We start from the raw sequence: 21,199 nt of genomic DNA, 5'->3' as shown, positions 1-21,199 counted from the left end.
GCTAGTCAAAAAATGTTCCCATGCAATTTGCACTGCATTGGCTTCACAGCTGCTTCAGCTTTATCTTACCTTATCTAAGGATGAAAGAGTTCCTTGATGCTTCTACAAATATGGGTTATTCTCTCAAATTTGTTCTTGGTAGCTCCTTAAATTTTAAACAGGCTACCTATCCTAGTACTGTAATTTTGATAGCCTGTATTTTACACATGCAGTCTTTAATTCAAAATGAGTAGACCTTGTAACTAAATGCTGTTGACTAGCTATTGTTTAAAAACAAACCCTAGACACCTTGATGCTCTTCAGGCTAGTCTCATAACACAGAGGCTGTAGTTATTTGTAATAATTATACTGAGAGTAAAAAGATCACCTTGAAGAAAGAAAATATATCCTACATTTATCTTGCATATAATGAAGTCTTAGAGTGAAAAAGCTTAAGGGAATTTAAAATACTTGTTTTTATTGTAGATGGAAGTGAAAATGTGACAGGACTGGACCTCTCAGATTTTCCAGCACTAGCAGACAGAAACAGAAGGGAAGGAAGTGGCAATCCAACTCCATTAATAAACCCTTTAGCTGGAAGGGCACCCTATGGTAAGACTATACTTTTGAAAACTCTTTGAATGAAATTGGTATTTGCTTGATTGTCTTATGAACAACAAAAGATCAATAGGTAGTCTTCTAAAAAATGCCGACACTTGAGCTTCTAAGTCTTATTTTTAAAAAAAATAAATAACCAGTATGTCTCTGATTGGAAATTCCCCCCAGGATTTTCTAGTATTGGAACTCATCTGCTTTAGTTTTACTTTCAGTAGAAGCTGTTGGGGGGTTTTGGCCTGTATAGTATGATTTCTCTGAAGCTACTCGCTCTAGACATTTCTTAGGTAATAGCTTGCTTTCTAAGTCCATGTGTACAAGAACCGTCAAGGTCTGAGTAGTAAATTTTAGAAATAATATTTGGTTACTACAGGTGTTACTGTGTCAAAAGTCAGCAACTGTAAACATACAGTGTATTGTCTCATTTATGGGTAGTACTTGCTGTAGTATTCACTGTCACTCTTATGATGAACCTCAGATTTCAAAAAATAATGTGTAAGAATGAAGTGTTCCCAGTCAGATTCCAAGTCTGTGTCTTATATAATTACTGCTGAACAGATTAAAAAAATAATAAAAGGAAAATCTTTAAGGTGGGTCTTGAAAAATACCAGGTAAGCTTAGCCTGAGCCACAATACTTTTTTATTGTTACTGCTTTTGTAGATTTTGTCATGCATGTTGCATCAGCTACTCTAAAAAGTTGCTTTTATTACTGAAAGTTATTTTTGTGATACTTGTAAAACTTCCAAGAAAAAGTAACGCAGTGTTTTCTGACTATAAAAAGGTAGTTTTTTCCAAAGATATCTCCAACTTTAATGGGAGAGAAATAATAGATGCTGCATTATCAAGAGGAAGTAACCTCACGGATTGGACATAACCAGGGCTCTCTGCTTAAGGTGGTGGTGAGAAAGAGCTGAATGAGTTAAAATGAAGTGCTACACACAGTGGAAAGTCACTACCCCAGACTGAGAAGTTACACTGAGAGTGGAGAGCTAGTATGGCTTGTGGTTTATACGAGAGCTTGTCTGTCTGTGAAAAAGCCATTACATAAAAAACTGATAGAAGATAGGAAGGAGATCCACACGGATTCAGTTCCAGCATGGACCTGGTGTTCAACATTCAGCAGCACTGCTGCATAAAAAAAATAATCAGTAATTGCTCCTGTGCTTAAACAGTTTCCCCATTTTGGTGCTGGAGTAGCTGTTTGCACAAAGGTGTGGTGAACCAGGAAAGAAACTTCTCTGTCTGAAGAATTATCTTGAGCATCTGCTTAATGCAGGGGATGGTTATGTTTGTAGAAACAATCAAGCAATGGGGATATGAGGTGCACTAGACACTGTCTTCAGGAACAAAAAGTTGAAGAAAGTTTGAAACTGGGCAGAGACGTACTTTCTTCGAAAATTAGACTTCAGATAGCTTTTAGATAGAGAGTGTGCAACACAGTTATTTCATTATCAATTTTAATTCATCCAGTGGAAGAAATGGGAATAACCCTGGGTGAAAAGGGTGAACAGCAGAAACCAGATTAACTCAGTGGCTGGGTTTTTTTTTTCTTAAATAAAGGAACTTTTATCCCTAATTTCAGAATACTACAGTAATAAGTAATCTACTGAACTAGTTTAGATCCTACACAGCTGTTAAGAATCTTTGAAAAACAGGCCCTAGATGTCCTTCTGTTTTCTCTTCATCTAATGCAATGTTGTTTGCAAACAAATCACTGTAATACTTTTCTGTCTCACAGCAGAGTATTTGCCCATGGGTGCATAGTGTAGGGGGCTTTTCCTTGGTGTTGGTTGGTTGGGGGGTTTGGTTTAGTTTTGGGGTTTTTTAACTGGCATTTAAAAAAAAAAAGGTTGCTTTTCAGTAGTTGGAATCCATGTTCCAATGTGACTGGCCTACTTTTTTTAAATTAGGGTCAGAGCACTGAGAGTTGCAGGCTAAATGCTTTCAGTTTTCATACTGAACTGAAAGTAGGAGTCGTTCTTATGTCACAGGCAAGTATTTCATTGGTGATATGTTCTGTTGCAATGGATGGCAATTCCTTTAAGAATATGTGCTTCTGAAGAGATTATGCTAAGAAACTCTTCATGCAATTAGGGGATGGAGGAAAATTGTGTTAACAATCGTAAAAGCAGTAGACCCTTCCTTCATCAGTGGATTTACTTAAATACTGCTTGAATAATGCCTGTAAAGATTATTTGATTGTTTAGACATGCAAAACAGGTGCTGTTCCTGGTAAAAGTACTGGGCTTCATTCTTAAAGCAGTGGATGTGTCTATGAATTTAACCCAGAGTGTTTCTTAGCTCACACTTAAATAAGAGGCTTTAGTCTAATATGTGTGGATGTTTTAAATGAATATGCTTTGTTTTGGTTTACTTGAGTTTTGGTGGTTTGGGTTTTTTTTGTTTTGTTTTGGTTTTGAAAGCTGTTTCTGCTGTACAGTTTGCACATGGTAAAAATGGACAGTAAGCAAGATCAACAGCAGAAAATTCTTTACTTAGCAGTCATTTCATGTTATTCCTGCTTTCATTTTGATGATAGTTGGAATGGTAACAAAACCAGCAAGTGAGCAGTCCCAGGACTTTTCAATACACAATGAAGATTTTCCAGCATTACCAGGCTCCAGCTACAAAGACCCAACATCGAGTAATGATGACAATAAATCCGTAAGTACGCCTTATTCTTCTTTTGGGTGTGCGTATTACTTTTGATGATTATATTTTAAAGTGAGCACTGACTATATTTGTGCTGTAAGATTTTCAAATTTACCCCCAGAATTAGTGAGAAATTTTGCATAAGCAGCATTTCATATACAACTATCTATATATATATATATACTGAATACAGTAAGGGAGGAGGGAGTAAATGTGATGACACTGGGTTACTGCAGACTTGTTTTAAAGAATAGTAAAGAGTAAGAAAGAATAATTACGGAAGATTGGGCTCTTGGAACGCAATCACAGTTTTCTTGACAGACATACTATTTACATCTCTTTCTTGATGGTTGCAAATGTGCCAACTGTATGTTTCTTGCACCTAAAATTGGCTTGAGTTACTCTTTTTTGGTATGTCATGGAGTGTTATGTGGGAGCAAAACTATGGTGAAAAATTTATGATGTGATGAGTCCAAAATATCGTCTGGTCACAGGCACTTGGGAAATCCATTGTGTATTCAAGCTGAGGTGTAAAATATTTTTTACCCTTTAATACTGTAAGCTGTTGGCTCCTTAATAGTTACTACTGTATGACAGGTATACTTTAGAAAGTGGTAAATACTACATAAGGTTTGTCAGAAAAACTTAAGAGCTTCAGCTTGGTTCCATTTTAGTGCCTAATTTACTGAGTGACTTGACATACTGGTTTGGAGTGCTTGACTGAAAGATATGGTCAACAGATTTCTCCATTTTGGCTTGTTTCCATCATACCAACTCTGCAAATCATTTTTATCAGAATTTGAGTACATCAGGCAAAACATCATCCAGCACAGATGGGCCCAAGTTTCCTGGAGACAAAAGTTCAACTACGCAAAACAACAACCAGCAGAAAAAAGGGATCCAGGTGTTACCTGATGGTATGTGTCATTCCACTTTTTCTTCTTGCAAAGTTTTGACAGTCATTTAGATCACCTTGTTGATTCCTCCACTTCTTGAAAGGATAAAATTAATTTGTTCTTTTTGCCCAGGTCGGGTTACCAACATTCCTCAAGGGATGGTGACGGACCAGTTTGGAATGATCGGCTTGTTAACATTCATCAGGGCAGCAGAGACAGATCCAGGAATGGTACATCTTGCATTAGGAAGTGATTTAACAACACTAGGTCTCAATCTCAACTCGACTGAGTAAGTTGCTGCTTTTTAATACTATTTTCAGTTTTATTTTTATTATGCTGTCATTCACAATAGGCTCACATGACTATCAAACCACAAGATATTTTGCCAATAAGATTTGAAAATGTAATGACAGTAAAATAAAATTTTCATAAACAAAAGAATTGTGCTTCAAGGCATACTGAGATCTTGTTATGTGAGCTTTCAATAAACCTAGTGGCTTTGCTTGTTCTCATAACTTCTTTAGAACTTTCTTCATGGAATTGACACTGAGTTTTTAATAAATTTCATGTATACATTATTTTTCAAATAATAATATTCCTTGAGGTAAATTTGATTTATGTTAGTGTAATAATGAATAGAGCATCTGCACCAAATAGTAATTTAAATGAAAATGTAGTTTTATAGTTAACTTTTAGTCATTCAGCTCACTGAAGTTTAGTCATCTAGGCTTCCTGTAGAGGCAGTAGGGAGGAAAGCAATTATTGACTGCACTAATGGTAAGTGCTTAAGATAGGTGAAATGAGTCACTAGCCCAGGGTGTCTCTTTCTCTGCTAGTTGCAGAAGGAACCTAGGTCATTTTGGACAAAACGGGTGTCTTCTGGGTGACTGTAATTGCGAGACAAATATAATATCTGGTACTCTTGACTTTCAGCTGATAATTTCCCATCATTCTGTTAGCAGATTTTCACATAATGTTAGCTTTATTGACAAAATAGTACATGTATCTTAAGGTTTGTACATAAAATATTAACAAACGAAAGACCAAACAGTGTACACATGCACAGTTTCCATGTTTCACAAATTTACATGGAGTTTCATACAATCAGGAAAGATTGCTGAATGTAGAGATGAAGCTGAAAGGGAAAGCAGGGGAAAAATGGTTCCTAATTTTTCTGACTTGAAGTAATTGGCATTAAAGTATGTATTTCTTTCTAGAGATGTAAACTTTTAGAAATTTTCACTTCCAGAAATTCTTCCCGTAGAGCTTACATCAAAACTTGGTCAAATTGGTATGCCACTGGCACTTAGGGTGATTGTTTTGAAATAGTTTTTAAGTTAGTTGTCTGTATTTATTTGTAGAATGTGTTACATTAACACAGTATCTTCTTCACATATAGTGTTAGTCTTGCAGGTCACTTCTCTGTTGAATCCAGTAGTTTCCCCACTCCCATCAGTTCTCGCACAACATAAAAAGAATGCATAAAGAACAGTTATGCTGGCCTCGGGTTGCTGCTTCTCCTTGGTAGTCCCATAGCTTACAGCAGTGACAGGGAGACTGGTCTCCTGGATCTACACAATACTTAAGTAATTTACTGTTCTTAGTACAGATTGCTGAAACTTAGTTTGAGCTGATCAGCTGAAAGTAGAATGCCTTTGCTCACTAAAATAATTTCAGGTACATCTGTATCTGAATTCTTCAGTTGTTCCTAGCGCATGTGGAATCCAGTTACATTGTTTGGTTATACAGCTACTTTCTTCAGGTGTTGGTATGCAAAATAGTAGTAATGATAATATTTTTGGTATTTTATTAAATGCTATTCATTAGTTTTAATGGCTAACATAAAGCTTAAACTTAACACATCTATTAGAAAGTCTGCATACAATCTCATAGGTTTATGTAGCACCTCACTGCAGAGGAATGCTAAACATACTTTGCTGTGATAACTTGTAGCTGTGTTATGCACCTTCTGAATTACAGACAGCATCCAAATTATTAGTATGTGTTTATACATGGATGGTATATGTACCTGGCATGCTGCTTGCTGCTTTTCTTCAGCAGCTGTCCTGTAAATAGCTGGATTTTTAATTAATATTTAATAACTCTAAATAGGGTAATTAGGGTCTTGGATGGAGGGGATGGAGTTAACATTTAATGCAGACAGTTCGGTATCATAAAGTTGTTTTTACTTTATGCTACAGAAAAGCTTTTCAGACAGCTTGTGCAGTCCTCAGTGTCTGGCTTGCCATCTTGCCTTATGTTAAACATCCTTTGCTTGCTTTATGAATTTTCATTTGGAAAAGTAAAAGCATTTCACAGGTGGAAAGCCAGAATTTTCTGCCTTGTGAGCTGCTTCTGATGATAGAAGTACCTGTCTGACTTAAACATTCAGCACAATAAATGTGCTTCTTAAAAACAAAATTTTAGAATTCTGTATGTAGCTCTAATGATTTGAATTTTAACCCCTATAACTCCTGGTTTTATATAGATTTTCTATGCAGGTAGGTTAAGATTTATTTTGGCAGATGAAGAAATGATTATGTATTGCTTTATAGTCCTGTATCTTTGTAAAGAAATATGCCTTTTATTCCTTAGGATAGCTTAAACTGCTACATAAAAATGAAGAAGATGGCATTACTTCGGTTAATTCTTTAGAGATCATGTAGCTGTTTGTCCAGGTTCTGAAGCTTTCTGAAATGTTCATCAAAAAGACTGTAGGCTGTCCAGTGCTTCCTTGAAAAATGTTGAAGTACTTCAGTTTTATTTGTATTGTAGAGGGAGCACTGTGCACAAACGCTTCATTTTTTTTTAATTGCATTATCTCTGTAAAATCCTGGATTCTTTGCCCTAGGAAGCCAGACTTCTGAGGGCACACATGACACTCCTCTTCTTGGGATAGCGCTCATCCATGCTTTCAGTAGAAGGAGCAGTTTCATTCTTTTCTCAACATCTGCAGATTTTTGCCACCAGAGTCTTCCTTCAGGCTCTAAAGCAGAAGTTTTTGCCAACAGTAAGATTAATTGCTCTGAAGTGAGATGGACACCACTTGATCAGTGTAGCCTTTGGCCTATATAGCTCAGCTGGGAGTTGGTTGCTGAGGTGATTTAATAGGTTTCCAGTATTTTTATAGTCATTATTAGGTCTTTGACAAGAAGGAAGCAAAGATTTGATAAGGTGTACCATACTCAAGTTTCATTTAAAAAACTTGCCGTAATAGTGTGCTATCATGGATAATTAAAAGCAGGCTGTATTAATCTGCCAAAAGTAGGCTTTGCTCAATCCTTTTTTTCAGTTCTTTACCTGTTAATTAGAAAACTAATTCCTTGGTACTTCAGTCACTGCAGTAGAGTTGGAAGGTTCATAATTTTGTCTTTGTTAAACTAATGGCTCCTTTTTAAAAATACAGTAGCAAAAACTATATGAAAGAAAAATGTTAAATCTTAATAAGCTTATGTTCATGCTGTGCCAAGATTCGATTTATTTGTCGACACTGAAATTTAGAAGAAGAGTAAAATCTTTACTGGTTAGCTTAAAAGAAAAGTAAAATCTGGCAGTATTAGCTTTTCCTTCCCTTTTAAATGCTAGGCTAATAAATCAGAACCCAGCAAGCTTGTGGCAGCTGTTCCTATGCAAATTGAAACCCTGTGTAAAATTGGATCCCTGGAAGGTTGGGATCCCTGGCACCCAAGTTGAAAGAATGATAGATGAAAAAGGAAATCTTAACCCTGTATATTCCCATGACACTTTAAATGCAATCTTACTCTGCATATTAAAAAGAAAATGAATAAATGTAACTGTTATAGGCAAGTGGGTTGCAAATTTCCTTTTCTCTTTCCTTCTCTCCCCAGCTAGTGATTTTGGTGGTTTTTTAGGCTTGTATGGATGGTTATGGAGTTTTTGTGGTTGGTTGGTTTGGTTGTTTTTTTTTAACTTTGCTAAGCTTGTGCTTCTCTTTTTCAGAAATCTTTATCCCAAATTTGCATCACCCTGGGCCTCATCACCTTGTCGACCTCAAGACATAGGTAACAGAGAAATAACTATTTCATTCAATATCAATATTTGCAAATTCTATTCATTTACATGTCTTAATAGTTTCATCAATTCCGATTCTTTTTTAGACTTCCATGTTCCATCTGAATACTTAACTAACATTCACATTAGGGATAAGGTGAGTATGTGTGTATGTGTGTATTTTTTATTAATTTATTATAGTAATTTTCTTTTAGATAGTTAATGTTCAAAATCAGTGCAGGTTGTCCTCAGTTGTTTGGGGGACATTGGTGCATTAACCGGTTAGTTGGATGCATCATGCACCCATTCCACCTTAAAAAAAGGGAAGACAAAACTGAGAATGGGCATGGTTAGCAAAAGTTTCTTACAACCCATATGCTGTAATATTCAAATGCCATATTAAATCAAGATATTTCTATAGAGATGAGGTCAGAACTGTGGTTCAAGGTATTCTCACATTTATCTGTTGCATTCCATATCTACATGAATTGGGATTTTTTTGATAGATATGTTTCCTTTCAACTGTTGCCGCTCTGTAAGAGTGATCATTGAGAAATACTGTAAAAGATTTTTGTAATGTTACTTAATAGATTTTGAAGTGGGAAAATACAAGTAACTGTTGTTGGTTGTTTTGTTAAATAAAAAGTAGCTGAGGATACACAAAGGCAGAAAATTCTGTCTTGCCAGTTCATTACTTCTGTTTATTTTTCTATTGTATCCTTCAAGTTGTACAGGTTAACTATAAAATTGAAGAAAACTGGATTGGTTTAATAATTATTGTTATATTAGAGTATCATTTGCAACACATTTAGCATGGAAGCACATTCTGGATATATCCTTGTGTTATTTAAGTGGGATAGTATGTCTTAAAACATTTATCTGTTGTGATTTTTCATCCTCATTTTCTTCAATCTTTTGCAGCTGGCTGCAATAAAACTTGGCCGATATGGAGAAGATCTCCTGTTTTATCTCTATTACATGAATGGAGGAGATGTATTACAGCTATTAGCAGCAGTAGAGCTGTACGTTCAAACTATTTTGTCAGTCTTTTATGATTTAATCTATTGCAGTAATGTAGTAGATGTAAAAAAAACCCAAACCCAACAAGTCAGAAACCGAAAACAGAAGCTTAGTCAATCTAAAGCTGGAAATTTATTTTTTTTTTAAAACCTCCTCCAACCTTGGTTCAATTTTGTACCATTTTTTTTCATTCGTATAGTGGAAATCAAAAGCCTGTCTTGTGAACTTTGCGTTATTACGAAGTGCTGTGAAAAAGCGGCAGGTGCCAGTCATTACTGAGCATGTAATGTAACTGTCTTGAACAAAACAAAAACCATGAAATAATCGTATGAGTTTGTTGCTTGAACCTACCAGACTTCTTAAAGTTTCCTATGTGATTAGTTTGAGGTGTAATAATTCTACGGAAAAGGTATGAGATCACAGTGTCTTAAAAATATAGTTTTGCTTTTAATATATTGTACAATTTTAATTGAAACCCTTAAAATTTTTGTTTATTAGGTCACATTCAGATAACTAACACTAAAAATTATTTTTCCTTCTTACTGAAAATTAAAGATTTAACCGGGATTGGAGATACCACAAAGAAGAACGAGTATGGATCACCAGGGCACCCGGCATGGAGCCAACAATGAAAACCAATACGTACGAGAGGGGAACATATTACTTCTTTGACTGTCTTAACTGGAGGAAAGTAGCTAAGGTATCTCTTTCCCCTTGTGCAGATTTCTTAAGTATGTCAACCATGTGTTTTTAGAAAAACAAAAGTAAAACTCAACCTCTTCTCCCCCGCAACCCTACCCCCACCCCCAAATCTCAACCATTTTAACCTTCTGTAGTTTAAGTTCGCTATCTTAATTTCTGATGTGTGAGGGAATAAAGACATTGTAAAACATTGACTTGCTTGTGGGAAAGGAGGAGCTGTCTCTCGGTTTCCAGTCTTCTTTGGGACTTACAAGGAATTAGAACTTTTATTATGAGTTTTGTTACAATGAAAAGCTGCTGCTTTTTTTTTTTTCCAAGTACAGAATTACAGAATGACAAGCATTCTTTTAGAACTTGTGCTTGCGAGTATTTCATTATTTTGCTTTATAAAATTAAGTAGGGAGCCAGCATATCTCACTTTGGACTTAAAAATTGGGGGTAGGATGAGTATTATTATTGTTTTTCAGGTACTTTCCTTGAGCATAATGCAAAACTTCTGTGCTCTGTTGTTTAAACATCAGAGTATTTTGAAATAAATCACTTCTTTTAGGGAGGAGTCATGTTTTCATGATACTTGTTTTCTGATTCTAAGCCAAGAGGCCAAGTCTTCCCTTCAAACTTTTCATAATCTTGTTCCTTTCTGTCTGTAAATACTGTCAGTAATGATCACCTTTTAGTTGTTAGCAGAAGAAATGTATAGCATTGCTCTTCATTTACTCCACCACCCCCAAAAATAATTAATTTCCAGTATCTTCCAACTTCTAAGACCATCCAACTTCCAATTCTAGCTTTCAGCCTTTAAGACCATATCATACAATGTCTTTTGCTGGCTGGATTGTGATTATTTTTCCCTGCTAAAGCAAAGATTTTTCTAGTGCCAGAACACTGTCCGAGTACATCAGGAGTGTTAAAGTTCACTAACTGGCAAGAGGTGTGTTCTTCTGAAATTAGCTGCTGGACAAAGTGATGCCTTCAGCTTCAGCTAGAGCTGAAAAGAGATACATTCATGTAATACACATATACATATTTCACCTACCTAGAGTCTGTTTGAGTTAAACAATTTGTCAAGAATCTTATTCCCCGTTTAAGTTAGCTACATAAGATCTTACGGACGTGGCATGGTTTTGTTTCAAGTTTTAGCTGACATGTTGGATTCATCAGTGAAAGAGGAACATAGAACTTCCATATAGGTCACTCCTGTAGGTGACGGGAGTATCACACTGCTGCTTTTCTCTATAAAACCACTAAACAGATCAGACCAGATTAATCTTGAAGCCTTGCACTTACAGATGTGATTCCAGCATGTCAAAACTATGTTTTGTGGTTCCACATCCTTACATATTTAGTTTAAGCAGAAATCTTGTCACCTGGAGCCAAATTCATGATTTTTTTTTCCTGAATAGGTATTTTACGTCTGTGAGCAAGTTGCATCTATGTGCTTGTTGCTTGAACCTACCAGCACAGATTGTGAAATATTGCATTAAATAGTTACATGTCTGTTGATGTGTTTTTAAACATCAGCTTTAAATTAAAGGGAATAAAATTTCGTGTTCTCCCCTCTGTATATTGAGATTTGCTGTCATCTAGAGATTAACTGGATATAATACTCTTTTTTTCTTCCCCTCTCCCCCAGTAAGTTTGCTTAGTCTGTGCCAGCTCCCCTCAGAAATGAGCATTTTAGTTGGCCCAAGTGATACGGGAGATTATTCAATCCATTTGCTGGTGTAACTCATTGCCTCTTCTGCCTTTGTGACCATAAGAACCAAGATTTTGTAACTGAAGTTTTTAATGGCAAGCCTGACTTGTATGGCTTTTCATAAACCCGAGGTAATTCCAAAACTTCTAAGCAAAAGCATTACTCCCCTCGTGGAAAAAAAAAAAACAACAAAAAAAAACCAAACCCGAAACAGAAGGAAAGTTTTAATTTGTTGCTTGGTATACTTCCTTAGGTTTCCCAAGACACTGTTTAAAGCTACCTTATTATTACGTAAGATAATCAAAGGGGAAATAAGTACCTTTTGAAAGGACAGATTTCTTCTTTGGAGTCAACTGAATATGTTCTATTTATTTATGAGCAATAAGAGCCTTATGTAGGTTCATATATCAGTGGAATTGACTCTTTACCCTTTATGGAAAGGCATTCCTTTTACTAGGAAGAAGTGGTGCCCATTGTATAAGGGTAGTAACACCTTAGTATGTCTCCTTTTTTTCTACCTATAGTAGATGTATGAAGTTACTACTTGGTGCTTAAACATTACTTTTGAAGACAGTATTATCTCTATTTGGGTCTTGAGTGCTGTCCTGAAATTCGGCATCCAGTACTTGGGTTGCCAGTTAGCACACTACATCCTTCCTCTTAAAGAGTAGAGCTGGCTTCACCTATTAGGCATTCCTGAAAATACTGTGGTGAGAGAGATACATGTGAGAGGTGAGCCACTACTATTCTCCAGATGCTTTTGCCCAAGATGTACACAGTTTCTCTTCTTTTTACTTTGCATCCTGTAATTAATTGTCCCAACATTAAGAAGCAGTTGATAACTAGTAAGGAGAGGGACAGTATTCCCTGAAGTTTTTCACCTACAACAATAAATTAACAGGGAACACGATTTCCCCCCTTCCTGATGTCCATACAAAGAGATAATTTCTTTTAGGTTTGTGTATTTCTTAATGTAAAAATTGGAACTGGAGTATTTTTTTAATATTTTTTTTATTTTAATTTGTATGTAATTTTAGTTTGATGCAGAATACAGCAGGCAGCTAGAGGTGGATTTGGGGAAAAATTGCTATTTTGTTACATGGGAAATGAATCACTTGCTAGAAATCTTTCTGTGACCTTTCCATGTTTGATAAATCAGATGTATACCTGGTGTGATCTTGGCTTTGAAAAGGAATGTTGTTACCTCCAATACTAATTTCCAGAGTTGATATTTCCTTGGAGGAAGACTAACACAGACTTAACCATAACAAGAGTGGCAGTATTTCATAACTCCATGTTGCATGAAAGCAAAGCAAAGTTTGGCCAAGTAATTTTATCAGACAAATGCTCAAGTGTTAATGTTTCAGGAAGTTCAAAATATAAGAATCTGTGAGAAAAAGTCTTCTGGTAAATTGCAGTCTCTTACTATAACTGTTTCATTATTACCAAATGCTGAGAATATCAGTTCCTTAGAAGGCTGCAGTAGTAATTTTTGCTAAACAGTTTCATTAGTCCTTTCTTGAAGCAGTCAGACAAGAATTATTTCCGTTAAATTGCTGTCTCTTACATGTGTAAATTCAGTTGTTTTTCACAGTACTGTATAAACTGATCTGTTCTCGTGTATATGCTCAAATGTAGGGCAGCACATATCTTAATGTGTTGTGCTTTGCAGACATGATGCATTATGAGCTTACGTATTTATTGTACCTATTTTAAATTATACTGCATTTCAATAGGTACTGAAATACGACTTTTTACTTCAGATAATATGAATAAACTTTAAGACTATATTTGTAAAAACATACACCAGGCATGATCTAGCAGATTTCTTGATGCTCTCCTAGATTGGTTTTAACAAAGCCCAGTAGACAGAGTGACTTCAAGAAAACATTAAATAATTAACCTTTTCTATTAAGCTGTCAGCTCTATTTTTATATTTGTAATTGATAATAGAGTGAAGAAGGAGATGCAGTGTAACAGCTGAGTAATGAGAGTTCCTAAACTGTTAGGAAATAAAATCAGATTAATTCTATGTTGATACATTACATGGTAGTAAATAGTGGACAAAATATGAATGTCAGTAAATGTAAAATTCACCTTAAATGCAAAACAAAATGCAGAAAAATGCTGATTACAGATATATGGTTTTTCATCCTAGGGCATGTGGAAAGTACAGTGTGGTTAAAGACACTTTGGTTTTTCACTGAGGATCGGGCTATGTATTTTGCTGCTGTTGAGGAGACATGACAGAGGAAGGGAAGTTGATATGATGCCAGAAATGCTTTCTACAATTGCATGTTTACTGAAATCCTGATTTAAATTGCCTGAAATAATCTGTCTGGAATTTCTCCTTTGAAAAGTAACTTGAATTAATCCTGCTTAAGGAACAAGAATATAAAACCCTTTTACTTTGATTTTTATAGTTACAAAACATGGAATTCTTTATGCAAGAGAAGCGTTTATTTGCTTGTAATGGTTGTTGCCTATATTAAATTACTCCTTTTCCTTCTAAGATCAATATTCATTGACATACTTTCATAATAGCTAGAATGTTAAATCTGTTCTTCTAATAGAGATGTGCCATAGCATTTTAATTTGGCCCATAATTTAAATCTGGGTCTTTGCATCTATCTTTAAGACAACATAAATGCTGCTTCTTTTGGTTCCATTTGGAATTTTTGAGCTAGCCGTGGGATTTCTACCATCTCCTTTGGTGAACTTTACACAGTCCAGAATATTTTGTCCCCAGGACACTTTCTGTTCTGGTAATTTTTTGTTTTGTTTAGCTCTAGTAATGCTGTGGATCATCTTAAGCAGTTCTGTTCTATCTCTAGTATTCTTGCCTCTTATTATTTCTACATGTGCAGGCTGATGTAACTTTACCATCAAAATCAGTTTTCAGAGTGACATGAGAAGTGATGGATTTCTTTGCATAGAGCAGTTCATTTAGTGTCACATGTGTGCCCTGAGTTTCCACGCACATTTAGTAATCACTATTCTTGCTTAATAAAAGGTATTTAATTTTCAAAAATTACTTCCATGTAGAAAATAAAACAATTTAACAGATATTTGTCAATGAATAAATGTCACTTCTTTGGGTTTTTTTTTACATTTTATTTTTATCTATTTATATTAAAAAATATCGGTGGTACTGTTCACATCCTAAATCACAGTGGCCACTGGAATCAAAAGCAAAACAGTAAACTATATCTCTAATATAAGTATTTTCTATATGTAATAAATAATTGCCTTTTAGTCTTCAAAAATATTTAGTCAATGAGTTCTTTTATTGGTATTGTCAGATACAACTTGAGGTGTCCTCGTACACTACTGGATATTGGATTTGAGCATTGCTGTTTACTGGGATGCAAATCAAAATCAGGCTGGTTTAAGCCCTTTTATTTTAAAAATCAATGAAAGTTTGAAGTATGAACTCCCATGTAAAGGAAACTTGGTAGGGAATCCTCTTCCTTCTTCTAAATGTGGGGCTTCCAGTTTGTGACACACAAGACCTACCCAAGCTCCTAAACATTTTATTCAGATACACACCTTGTTCACAGCTACTACTGCTAAGAGAGGCACACAACCACCTCAGGTTTGGAAGGCCCTTTTTAGGCTACTGATACTATCTCAGCAGTTTAAATAGCTGTTTTCCATGGATAATTTTGAAGGCATTTCACAGCACGGGGAGGTCCAGGTAACTGATTGAAACTGAACATAGGTTGATAGCAATCTGCGGATCCTTCCATGATTATGTGCAGAATGGAAACTTTGAAGGTCATGAATGGGAGAGGAGTTTTAGTGGTATTTTTTTCTGTTATAAAATGACTTCAGAATTGGTGAAGATGCACCCAGCCTAAACGAGCATCTCTTCAGTATTTGCACGTGTATGTGTATCTGCACAGAAAGGGAGCATACACCAGCTGGTACACAGTGTTAATTAGGAATGCCAAAAGCACTTCTATGTATGACCTAAAGAAGCCCAAACAAACAAGACAGACAAGCCCACCACTGATATAAAAGAACACACCCAAAAAACTGCCAACTACCTAAAATACCTCTTGGTTAGAGTAGAGAGTGAGGAACAAGGATAGAAGCAGATGTGCAGCACTTCTGTGCAGATGGCTGTAACCTCACAGGGTTTCGTTAGGTCTTTCCAGGTTTAGAGAAGTATTCTCTGAGGAATACAGACTTACTGAATGCTTAGCATTTCCCCTACTTTGTTTCCTTACCATGTTCAATGTTCTCTTGATGCTAGATGGGCTTTGTTTTGCCTTAGTGAAGAATGGTCTGAGAATTGGATTTCCTAGATTGTATTTTGGGTCTTGCATTGACTTTGTCTTTAATTTGCTTTGGCTACCTGCAAAACTGGAATATTTCACTGTTAAATCACTTTAGGGACTTCTTAAATAGTCTATTCACTACTCTTAGTGTGAATCTCTATGTAGAAATAGGTAATCTTGCTTTGCAGATGCATACGATGTTCTGCTGAGGTTCTCAACTGAGTTAGGCAAAATAATGTGCATGCCTGAGGTAGCTGTTGTTGAATTACCAAGAAGTACCCTTGAAGGACGATTCTGAAACTTCTGCTTACTCTGTTACTTGAATGAAGATTAAATGGGGATGAGTCAGTTAAACTGCTGAAACTATCTGAGAAATACAAGATTTCAGCAAGTCATTGTATGTTCTTGCATGAATGGAGAAAAAAGCACAAAAGGCCAAAGTGCACTAATTAGGGTTGTGTGCATGAGTTAAGGTCACAGGGATGGAGGCTGCTCTTTTCACTGTAATAATTGGGATGCATTTAGGCATTGAGGGTGATTACGAACCACTTTGTAGTAGCTGCTGTAGTCAAGAGTAGGAATTCCTACTGGATCACTTAAATGATTTAAAATTGCACAAACCAGACGACCTCAAACAAAAGTTAGGTGATTGTGCTGGTGAGACAGTAAACCTGCTTATTTACGAAGTGGTAGCTTGTGTGTCATCCAAGTACGTGGGCAAAGGCTTTTATTCTAGCTGTTCATGAAACACAGAAAATTTCTCATGTAAGGTCTTGGCCAAGTGTGATACAGGAGCAGTTTGCTCAGAATGTAGCTCTTGGGTGAGTCGGAAGCATCGTATCGGAGTATGAAATGTGGCGGAATATTTTGTTAAATTCTGGCTTAAGTAGATCTCAGTACTTTGTCTCTAGCATTTTAGATAGTGTTTCCCAAGGAGAAACCTAGCTAGTTTGACTTACAGTTGGGTCTGATAGTATGCCACAAAATAGTCCCAAACTTCAGGTCTTCTTTACATCTGATATGTTGAAAGACAGAAGCTTCTATTCGTAGTTCAGCTCATGCCGCGATTGTGTATTTGTTTTTTCTGTGTACATATATACAATTGTTTGAGATCATAACTAGTGTTTTGAGAATAATGTAGCATGGAAAAGAGTAGGAGAACTTGCATATTGTGAGTAGGATGGCTTAGGATATCAACTTCTTCCTGCTTAAAGTATTGAATCTGAGACAGCCAAATCATGTGTTTCTACCTTAAGGTAAGTTAGGACTTGACCTCTTGTGTGTTTGTGCTTTTCAAGTGTGTCTGGTAGAAAGACCAGGTCTCACCAGCTAAGTGACTGGTTGTTTGATTTGGTTGTGTCTTTTTATTTTAATTGTAGGAGTTCCATCTGGAATATGACAAATTAGAAGAAAGGCCTCATCTGCCATCAACCTTCAACTACAACCCTGCTCAGCAAGCCTTCTAAAGACTTCCCTTTTCTTGGGGTATGGCTGTCTCAGCACAATACTCAACGTAACTGCAGAACTGATGTGGCTCAGGCATCCTGGTTTTAATTCCTTGAGGATCTGGCAATTGGCTCATGCGAAGGGTCACCATTTGAGGTCCTGCCTTACTACTTATGTGCTGCCCAACAACTAAATTTGTAATTGTTTTTTTCTTTAGTTTGAGCAGGGTCTGAATTTTTGTTTTTGTTTTATTTTTTGCCAGCAGACAAGCTTGGGTCTGTAAAGACAAGCGAGTACACTGACAAAAGTTTACCACTTAGTTTTCCAAAATGTAAAAACAAAAAAAAAGAAAAAGACAAAAAATTAGACAACAAAATTTGCATTGTTCATTGTAGCACTATTGGTAATAAAAAATGTTTGTGCATTTTTATGTGAAGATCCTTCTCGTATTTCATTTGGAAAGATGAGCAAGGTTTGCTTCCTTCATTTTACTTCCCCTTCTGTTTTCGAAAGGCAGTTTTCGCCAAGCTTAATGCAAGAATATCTGACTGTTTAGAAGAAAGATATTGCCACAGTCTCTGGTTAGTTTCCAGAGTTGTGTATTACTGAGCTTCATCTTTCCAGAATGAGCAAAACACTGTCCAGTCTTTGTTACGATTTTGTAATAAATGTGTACATTTTTTTTAAATTTTTGGACATCACATGAATAAAGGTATGTATGTACGAATGTGTATATATTATATATATGACATCTATTTTGGAAAATGTTTGCCCTGCTGTACCTCATTTTTAGGAGGTGTGCATGGATGCAATATATGAAAACGGGACATTCTGGAACTGCTGGTCAGGGGACTTCTTTGTCGCCCTGTGCACTAAAGGGCCAGATTTTCAGCAGCCAAGGACATCCATACCCAAGTGAATGTGATGGGACTTAAAGAAGTGAACTGAGACAATTCACTCTGGCTGTTTGAACAGCAGCGTTTCATAGGAAGAGAAAAAAAAAAAAAAAGATCAATCTTGTATTTTCTGACCACATAAAGGCTTCTTCTCTTTGTAATAAAGTAGAAAAGCTCTCCTCACTGCAGTGTTGACTTTGATTTGAGATTGTGAAATTATTTCTTCAACAATGAAAAATGGAAAAAACCCAAAAGTTGAAGCATTAAAACTATCAAGCTGTACAGTGGTTAAGACACTTGAAGAGTCTTTTTGCTGCTGACAAGTAAATTTATGAGAGTTCTGTATTCCAGCCAAAAAGTTTGGTTAACCTTGATTTCAGATCCTCTCTCTATAACAGCAGATAGCAAATCAGTTTTAGAAAGGCGGGTGGGGAACATCTCAAATGATAAAGATGTTTCAAGAATTCATCACAGAAGGAACATTTAGAAGAAACTTAGGTTAGAGCTGATCGTAGCTTAATTCCAGGTTGGTATTTTCCCACTTAACCCAGAAATACATTTCATTTGATGATCACTACTACTTGAGCCTCCAGATGGAAACAAACATGAATATATACTGATTCTGAAAATTGTAACTATTCTCTAGAAGGGAGGAATTAAAACCTGAGCCATTTGGATAGTTTCCTTGATGTTACTGCCACATGCTGCTAGTGGTGCAAACCACTTCAAAGAAATGACTAACACAAATCAAGTTAATGAATTGTGGGGGTTTATTTTTTAGGTTTTGACCTGGTTTTCTGTATAGTGCCAAACCAGCTTATTGGCATGTATTGAGTTACACTTGGAAACTGGACCATTAATGGCATTGCTGTGACTGTATCAGCTATATTGCAATTTTAAATTTTAAACTTTTTTATATCTATTTTAGTGAGAGACATAAAAATGTAAGCCTATTGATTATGGGGCTTTTATAAAGCCAGCTGCTTTCAGAACTTGAAAGGAGAGGATGGTTATAATTGAGGTGATGGCTAAAAGAGCTGAAAAAGATGGTGGCTTTTTCTATTTGTCTTTTTTTTTTCTTTTTCCTATTCCTTTTTTTCTTCTTTTCTAATTCACCTGCCTTTTCCTCCTCCATTTTTTTCTCCTTTTCTCTTGGAGCAGATACAAACATTTATTTGACTGTTCAAACAAATCTATACATTTTAAACACGATAATTTTCTAAAAGCATCTTGCTCACTCCACAATTAATTTTACACTTCTTACTGTCAAAGGTCCATCATGATCTTTGCTTTTTTTTTGTTTGTTTTATTTTTAAGGATTCCTAAAATGATGTTTACATCTTCAAATCAAATGTGATTATTTCTTCCTATATGGGCTTAGGGGTTTTTAGTGTAATTTTTCATCTGCATAAGGATGGAAATCTCATGGAAATGAACAACAGATACGGTAAATGGAGCAAGATAAGGTGCCCTTTTTCATGTAACTTACACTACTAAATGCCTATGGTACTTTAGAAAGCTGGAGTTTGGAATTTAAGTTCTCCAAAAGGTTACTTTGATGATACAATTGTATTCAGCTTCATGATACGTCCAAAATGCAAGATGCTTGACTTTAGCAAACTTCCCACCTGTGAGCAAGGAGCTGGGGACTTGCTCCTTCTAAGGGGAAGAACACTCTGGCTCTCGTTTGTCGATTAAATATGCATATATGGAGGCTTTAAAATATGTGACTTAGTTTCATGTTACACTCTGGGTTGGAGCAGGAGAGAGATTTAAACAGAAAACCAGGTGTAAAATGGGAAACACTTCTTAGCTGATACCACAGTAATAAAAAAAAAGGAAAGAAAACCCATACTGCCTTTATTTTCTGAGAGGAAGAAAACCTCAGGCCTTACACACATTTATACACATGGCAGCTGAATTTACCTGCAGATTCTCAACACTGTCAGTTAAGGTCTGAGGCTTAGTTATGTTTTTACATTTCACTAAAGCTATTAAGGGGAGAAAACAAAATACTATTTTAAGAATACATTTATTTGAGGTGGGTCCTTTACTCATAATTACAGCGTTGTATGACAGCATGTGAGGTAAGTTCTCAGTAGTAACCTCGGTGTTCTTGGAAACAAGTAGAAGTATTTCTGTTTCCGGTGTGATTAACACACTTCTCATAGTTACTGCTCCTTACTGTGTATTTGTTTATTGAGTAGTTAGTTCTACTTTCTCTGGCAGTCCACTACCCTGAATTTTCAGGGTTACAGTGGGTTTCACCCACTTGATTATCCCCCAATACTGCAGAAAGCACTTGCAGTTATTTTAATAGTATTACTTAAGCCACCCAGCTTGTAGGGAAAATCATGACCGGGGTCATGGAAGAAGGCAGTAAGGACACTACACCTGGGCGTTTAAAAACGAGCAAACAAAAAACCACCCAGGGCAACCTCCTCTGCCTTAGTACGTGGTGCCATAAATACTTAAGCATGTGAAAACCTTCATGGGCTTGATTAATCTAATTGAAGACCCAAGTAATCCAGGGAAGCCTGCAGGTACTCACATGGATGAGAACTTCTGCACGTGACTGACTCTGTTCAAGTGTCGCCTGCATGTGTCAGGATTCATGACTGGCCGCACCACTCCTTCACGGACGCACATCTATACGGCACAAAGAGGTATAATCATATCACTTTGCTGTTGGCTATGTCTGAAATCCTCTCTATCCCTGAAACAGTGTTTTTTTGTACTTTTACATTTCAATTTTACAGTTTTTAATGAAAAAAATACTGAGAAGGTACCCAAAATAAGAACTGCTGTATTGTAGTCATGTGCAAAATTGTGTGCAAAGTGCTGAGGGGCTCTGTTGTTGGCCCTAAAGAGACCAGAAACTACCTTTGGCACAACCTTAACAGCACTGGAAATGGAAGATCTATGGGGCAGTCAGCTCTGTCCTGCATGGCTCATAGGTGGCCATGTCTATTGAAGAAGGGTGTTCAGTTTCTAAATAATGT

General features: G+C 36.2%; 1 protein-coding gene across 7 annotated transcripts in view; it reads left to right on the top strand.

Moving 5' to 3' along the window:
- Positions 1-18,380, top strand: part of LOC133269990 (CCR4-NOT transcription complex subunit 2) — a 91,791-nt gene extending 73,411 nt beyond the window's left edge. For all 7 annotated transcript variants that reach the window (XM_061454805.1, XM_061454804.1, XM_061454806.1 and 4 more), the window contains 9 exons: positions 466-591; positions 3,135-3,259; positions 4,044-4,164; positions 4,276-4,432; positions 8,104-8,165; positions 8,262-8,311; positions 9,076-9,176; positions 9,730-9,874; positions 17,235-18,380. In XM_061454805.1, coding sequence (XP_061310789.1) covers positions 466-591; positions 3,135-3,259; positions 4,044-4,164; positions 4,276-4,432; positions 8,104-8,165; positions 8,262-8,311; positions 9,076-9,176; positions 9,730-9,874; positions 17,235-17,321 — 974 coding nt within the window. In that variant the 3' untranslated portion in view covers positions 17,322-18,380. The remainder of the gene's footprint in view (positions 1-465; positions 592-3,134; positions 3,260-4,043; positions 4,165-4,275; positions 4,433-8,103; positions 8,166-8,261; positions 8,312-9,075; positions 9,177-9,729; positions 9,875-17,234) is intronic.
- The last annotated feature ends 2,819 nt before the right edge of the window (positions 18,381-21,199 follow it).

This window comes from Pezoporus flaviventris, unplaced genomic scaffold (assembly GCF_033815535.1).
Source record: "Pezoporus flaviventris isolate CSIRO_AGI_PZ_B2104156 unplaced genomic scaffold, CSIRO_AGI_Pfla_v1 ptg000016l, whole genome shotgun sequence".
Taxonomy (NCBI): Eukaryota; Metazoa; Chordata; class Aves; order Psittaciformes; family Psittacidae; genus Pezoporus; species Pezoporus flaviventris.
The sequence above is the reverse complement of the archived record's forward strand: the minus strand, read 5'-3'. Positions and strand labels throughout refer to the sequence as shown.